The sequence below is a fragment of the Rutidosis leptorrhynchoides genome, chromosome 4, assembly GCF_046630445.1.
Source record: "Rutidosis leptorrhynchoides isolate AG116_Rl617_1_P2 chromosome 4, CSIRO_AGI_Rlap_v1, whole genome shotgun sequence".
In the NCBI taxonomy this organism is placed as follows: domain Eukaryota; kingdom Viridiplantae; phylum Streptophyta; class Magnoliopsida; order Asterales; family Asteraceae; genus Rutidosis; species Rutidosis leptorrhynchoides.
In genome coordinates, this window is record NC_092336.1 from 173053124 (window position 1) to 173059946 (window position 6823).

The following is a 6823-nucleotide window of genomic DNA, read 5'->3' on the forward strand; positions in this document are numbered from 1 at the left end:
CTGGAGGGGGAGAATTGATAGTTTTCAGCCATAATCCAGCTTCACCTTCTAGATGCCGTAATCAAGATTTGTTTCTAGATATTCAAAGAAGGCAACCTTGACAACTCATACGGAAGTAGCAAAGTTGAATACGATGACGGCCGCCCACCTTCTTCGTTCACACCATTCACCGCCATAGAATTTTGCTATAAATAGATATGCAAACTTTCATTGTAAATCATCCCAAAATCACTCAGAGAAGTGTAATCACAACCTAGATAGTGTGTGTGAGTTTGAGAGTTTTTTTTAGAGTTTTGTAAATACTCGTGTAATATATTCTTGTGAGTAATAGAGTTATTTTCTCTCAAATTTGTATCTCCCAACGTCCAGACGATCCTCTCTTCCTAACACATTACATTAGTGAATATTACTCTGTACCTGTCAAAAGAAGACAAGTTTTTTTTTTCGAAGATGATTTTATTTAATTTAAATCCTCTTGTGTTTACCATGTCAGAGAGAGGTATTGTCTAGGTCCAAACAATTGGGCATCGAATCTCACTCCTACAAGAAAGAATCAGAAGATCTAAAGGTAATTGTGTTATTTTCTAAGTTACAAGTATGTTGTAGTAAATTTCGATCCATTTACATATAGTTGGGTCGATTTGGGTCATGGTTTATCCTTAACGTGACAAATAAAAGATATTATTCAACAAGAGACATATGAAACCTCGTTAAAAACCTTTCGAAGTGTATTTTCTATTTATCTCACAGCCTCATATTATCTTTAATTTTTTTATTTTTTTTTGGTATATTAGTTACTTTTGTGAAAGTAGGCCAATTCGCTGATTTAAGGACTAGCTCAGTGCGCCTTAAAAGTGTGTCAACGCTAAAAAGTTGGGTCAAATTCGGGCTGAGTCGGTCAAAGTCAAAGTTAGGTTGTGTCACACACTAAAAGTCAACGCCCGACTTGTCCCCGAGTCCACCCTCTAAGGTCCACACCGACTCGTCCCCTACTCGTGACTTTTACAACCTTGATATTAGTTCATAATCATATCTAAGGCATTTACTTTTGGTAAAAAGAGGACAACCCAAGTATTAAACATTAATAATAAGATAATATTTGTAAGAAGGTCCAGTAATTATTGAGATTTCTATATCTATATGTATCTGCAGAGGGAACTAGAAAAGCTTCATGCACGGACAACAGAGTTGGAGGAGCAACTTAAGATTAAGGATGAAAAATTAGAAATTGCAAATATGGAACTTGAAACCGCTTTACAGGTTTCTGAAGATTGGGAAGGTGTGGACCTAGACGAAAAGTTAAATAATTTGCAGACTGAGTTGATGAATGCAGAAGAAAAACTTCAAGAGTTGAAAAAGACGGAAATAGAGATTACTTTGTGTCTCGGGGTAAAGGATGATGAGCTGGACGACGCCCGTAAAGAGCTCATTGATGTAAGTAATGACTAAAGAAATCAAATACTTGTAAAATTATCATTTTGACCTTTTGGGTCAAATAACTCAAATTTAGTACCTTAATGTTGTGGCTGGCACTTTGGGTTAACGGTTTAAAAGTGTTACCTTTATATGCAATTATCCAATTCATTTAGAAATTTATATGCATTTTGGTACCAATTGTTTTACACATCAAAAGCTTACGCAATTGAAACTTTCGGGACTATCTGAACAGGAAATTAAGACGAGGCATAAGCGAAATAACATCTGCGTCAAGACAGTGAACCCAGGTAACGAAAAGTGTACTTCAGAGCAGAAACTATGGAATAAAAAAGAAGACAGGGAAGCAACTCTGAAAGAATGCATTGAGCCTATGTTGAAGAAATGGAAGACCGAAAAAAAACAACTGAGTAGGGATTAAACGGTTCACTATTCACTTGTTTGAATGCCTGTGTTGTCTGCCTTTTGTTAGTATTCAGGCATGTGAGAAAGATGCTGGTTTTTGTTAGCCGCGGTCAAACGTTGACTGATAGTGGCCTTTTGTTAAACTAAGTATGCCTAGTTAAAAATCGAAACTAATTGTACGGTGATTGTGTTCTTATGTTTCTTGTATTGCATGCAGACTTGTTTCAACAGATTGTTAAGTAAGTGTAATGGGTTTACATGTATGTGATTATGAAATAGTAGATGATTATGGATGCCTTATGTAAACAGAAAATTACAGCACTTTGACTTTTTTCAGTCAAACTTCGTATTTTTCATTTTCATATATGGATACATATGCTTTGTTTTGAGTAAAAGATTACTTTTCGATATTCAGCTAACTGTTGAGTTTGAGATTGGGCCTTGTGAGCTTTACTTTTAGCTTGGAAAAGTGTTGGGCTGAATCTGGGCCTTAATAGACCATTTATTTGTTTGTTTCTGTTTAAAAAGAAAAAGAATAAGGAAAGAGGGGTACTGAAATGTCAATAATGCCCTCTAAGACTCAGACTAGTTGATTTTGTGGGATGCAAATGGGCAAGAAAGCAAAACCAATGAGTTTTTGAGTAGTGTAAAAAGTAAAAACAAAAAAAAATTGACCCAATAATTGAATTGTGTATGTATGCATGTAGAATAAAGAACAAAATGTAGAGTAGGGTAACGCGAATTTTCCTTTCTCAAAAAAGTAAAGTATCCCAAGTCTTTATGTCCATGTGAAATTGCAACATTTTAATATATATATATATATATATATATATATATTTTTTTTTTTTGGCTATTATTGAGTTCTCACAAAGAATGATTTTAAGTAGATAAGTATAATGTGTTTCGAAACCATGTAATGTAAACATATAAGCGGGTTACTTCGATTGTGTTAAACACTTAAGCAAAACACGTTTAAAATACGAATCAAAGAATTTTGTAAGTTGTTAAGTTCGATTAATTACGGTTAATTTTTTCTAGATGAGTTTGAGGAATGATGGTATGTTTCCTTTTGAATGTTTCCACAATTTGTATGATTTTGCCTCCCACATGGGCTACTGTCTTCAATTTTCCTCATGACTTTATTTTGAATTTTATGCTAAAGTTTCATAAGCATGAGTCACCATGAAATATTCAAATTTTGATACTCCTAATAAATTTTCTACAATTTCCCTCCACTTCCGCTTTCTTGCCGCCTTTCATCTAGTCATCTTCAACTTTTTGTAAGAGATGGGATTTTACTCCGCATTAATACACATGTCCAGTGTACGTATTAAAAAGGCAAGTACTGTAACACAAAACCATATATAGGCAAATAACCTTAACCAAGCTAATTGGACCGAACCCATACAATGCAAATAATATAGGCTGTGGGCTAAATATTTAGTCAAAAAAAAAATGTTTTTTGCAGCGTTGAAGATCACTGTTATCGTCGTCGACAAAAGTTCTATACTCAAGCCCATAATCGGGTTGGGCTACTAACCTATTATCTAACAATACTCACATTAGTCTTGTACGCTTCCTTAATTAACTTGCACTTACGCAACCGAATCTAACTTCTAAATAAGGTTTATACTTCTTTATTTATAGTGTTTCCAATCTAACATGTTGCGCCTTACCTGTGAGCGCTATGCAGGTTTTATTGTACGTATCTTTAATGCGCAAATGTTGTGCGAATAATACACATGGACAACTACATATATGATCAAGTAATAACTAATAAGTGAATAAATAAAATAAAAATGATGTACAAAATATTTTTTCGTTTATCAAAGTCCGAACGTTTTGTCACATATTTTCTCTTGAAACATAACCCAACACAAGACTGTCTTTTGTCCAAAAGATCCTTATGCTTGTTATACCACCGATTTCACAAAAATTTACTATCCACATTGTATAATCAATCAAAATAAAATTAAAGTACTCCGTATAAAATAAGCCCAAAAAAAACACAAAAGTATAGGATAAACTTCAATACTCACAAGATTAAAACAAACCCAAGTCTTAAAATTAAACTAGTTGTCATTCTGACTTACAAGAGGTAAATTAGTAGTCCCACAAACCCTAAATACAAATCACTTTTTAACCAAAATACTAAAAACAAAAACCACCACTTTTTGACTAATAAATCTTTAATTTGCTGCGGGCTGCACCTTCTTTTTGCAGCCGCCTCAGACACTACACAAACCCTAAAAATGCCGGGAATTCTAAAAAGTTTCCAAACATGTTACCTCCACTCCTCCACCTTTCCACAAATTACACTTCACCACCCCAAATAAAAAAACTCCACATCTACTAGACAACATACAATCAACAACATAAACTAAAACATATCTTTTCCTAAATAGGTAAAAATTGGCGAATTAACTCCCACCTTACACCCGAAAATTCTTTCCGGCAAAGGTTTGACCGAACTGCCAGTTTGCCGGTGCAATGTTCCATGAGGTGGATGTACGACGGTCACCAGCAGTGACTCTAAACGAAAGTGATTGACCAGTAAGAACTGCATTCGATTGCCAGTTTTGCCCCCAATTACGACTCATGCTCATCCAATTTGTTTTCGTCCCTTTGATCCACACCTTTTGGATATTACCCGCACCCGCAACGTTACTGATCAAAACCAAATTGAAGTAACGGAAACCGTTGATTGTGAACCTAATCCCGCCTGCCTTCCTACATGGCACCCTGCATAACATGTATAAAAACATAACGTTACTTATATAAACGAAAACAAGCAACAACAAAAAAAAAGGTATCTATTTGGCTAAAAAATTAGATTTAAGAAATTTTACACTTAAAAAAAATGACTATCACTAAAATTTACAATTAACATATAGTTATAATTATAAAAGAAATCATTTTAAAACTGTAGTAATCATAGAAGGACATGTAACATGTAACATGATAGCATGTTACAAGGGACCGTTGATAAAAGGTAGTTTGTACAGAAATCTTGCTAGCACATTGAAGACTAGGTCCCAACCAACCAAATTTGATGAAACCAACGGCCACGATTTCATCAATCAAATTCCCAATAACGGTAGACACACCACCATAAATCAAGCGCTGTATAGTATCCACAGTAATTATGGTAGGACCTAAAAACCTAACAGCGATCACGTGCCTAGCATCCACATACAGTAAACCAAACGACACCGTACACATTTAATTTTCCTATTTTCCTACTTCCATTTAAAACAAATTCACATTACCCCCATGTGACATATAACTACCCTAAAAGAACAGTTGAACACCCGACACCTTTACACTAGCCGCACTTTAAATGTGCAATTTTCACTTGTACCTCACCCATCTTTACTTGTACATTATTCAAAAATGTCCTACTTAGTGCGCGCAACAAATTCAAGGTCATTTGTGTCGAAATACTAAAACTCGAGGACTATAGCTGAAAATATTTGGGCAAGTAATTAAATTTTCAAGATTTTTAGAATTATAGTGAAATTATAAGTCGTTATAAATATTAATTACTGGTACTTGATGCAATAAAAGTTGTACAAGCATACCGACGATAAGAGACGGGGACGATTCCGGCACGATACTCGGCAATTTTGAGAAACATAGGCATGGCGAGATCGAAGTGAGTACGAGGAGGGTTACACCAGCCACCACTGTCGTTAGGAAGAGCGTAATTCGGTGGACAAAAGTTGGTTCCGGTAACAATAATGGACGGGCTACCCGGATGACACCATCTCGGGTCATCGGCACACTTGATTTCAAAACACGCGCCGCAGCTCAGTCCGTTATTGAACAATGCGGTGCTAAGTGCGGCCGTGTTGACACCGTAACCTTGACTGTACAAGTTACCGTACCCACAAGCACCACCTGTACAATAATACGTAGTACCAAATTAGCCCTTAAAATTAAAATAAATAATAAAATTAAAATGTTATATTAAATATTACTCCGTATACTGTAGTTAATTTGTTGTATTATGTAACTTTTATATATTGTTTCTATTGGAATTTTAATTAGTCAAAGCTAAAATCTTAATTGTGCTAGTATTAGGTTGTTAAACATTCTTATCAAATACTCCGTAATACTTATTTTAGTGAATTGTACATAAACATTGCATCAGCTAGTAGTACTGTTCAGCTATGTAAAACGTTAACGTAATGCACATGTTTAAAAATAAGTTATAATACAAATACAAATTTTTTCCAAAATGTGCATTAATCTAGTTGTACCGTACAAGTATAATATTAATATAACTTAAAAAAAATATTCATGAAATTTAATCCATCAAATAATGAAAATGTGACATACCCATGGTACCAGAAGCATCACTACCTCCGTAGAACGTCGCATGAGCACCTTCCCAATCACCGCCGGCGAAGTTTCCGGGAATTCTAGCAATTGAGACAGTTGCAAACACCGAGAAAACAGTGAAGAGAATAACGGAAACAACAGCCATTTTTTAGGTGAGAGAAAGTTAAATGGGTGTGGGTGTAATAATACTGAAATGGTAGGGGAGTGATGGACTATTTATGGAAGTGTGTGAGTAAAGGGTCATTTTGTAATTTTATCTTTCTAATTTGGGCGTGGATACGACGACGTATTGGAATGGATTGGTTGTGAAGGCTTGTGAAGGCGTATTGGAAGAAGAGAACGGAATTTTTGTTGATCGTGGGACTAGTGTGTATGACTGGGACCCGCTCATTTTTATTTTTTACTTTCAAGACGTAGGATCTAAAATTATGGTGTGTATTAAATTAAATTTTCATATAAACCGAATCAACGTAGATAAAACTTAAAAGTGTTGTAGATATTGCTACACTTTTTTATTCGAGAGAAAATTGGACCGTTGGTCCATGTAGTTTACATGAAATGAAGTGTTTAGTCTCTTAACTTTATTTTCGAGGTTCTTGGTCCCTGTGGTTTAATAAACGCGGGTGTGTGGTCCTTGCCT

At 35.0% G+C, this 6823-nt stretch overlaps 2 protein-coding genes across 2 annotated transcripts; one reads left to right on the forward strand and one right to left on the reverse strand.

The window, feature by feature from the left end:
* The first annotated feature begins 491 nt into the window (after positions 1-491).
* Positions 492-2129, forward strand: LOC139904539 (uncharacterized). Its single transcript, XM_071886456.1, has 3 exons — positions 492-568; positions 1153-1434; positions 1670-2129. The coding sequence occupies exons 2-3, from the start codon at positions 1237-1239 to the stop codon at positions 1853-1855; spliced, it is 384 nt and encodes a 127-aa protein (XP_071742557.1). The 5' UTR covers positions 492-568; positions 1153-1236; the 3' UTR covers positions 1856-2129.
* A 1677-nt stretch (positions 2130-3806) lies between these two features.
* LOC139840680 (expansin-A6-like) lies at positions 3807-6342 on the reverse strand. The gene is made up of 3 exons (XM_071830931.1): positions 6181-6342; positions 5421-5739; positions 3807-4581 (listed from the first exon to the last, which is right to left on the reverse strand). Exons 1-3 carry the CDS (start codon positions 6326-6328, stop codon positions 4272-4274), a joined length of 777 nt encoding a protein of 258 aa, XP_071687032.1. The 5' UTR covers positions 6329-6342; the 3' UTR covers positions 3807-4271.
* Between the last annotated feature and the right edge of the window lie 481 nt (positions 6343-6823).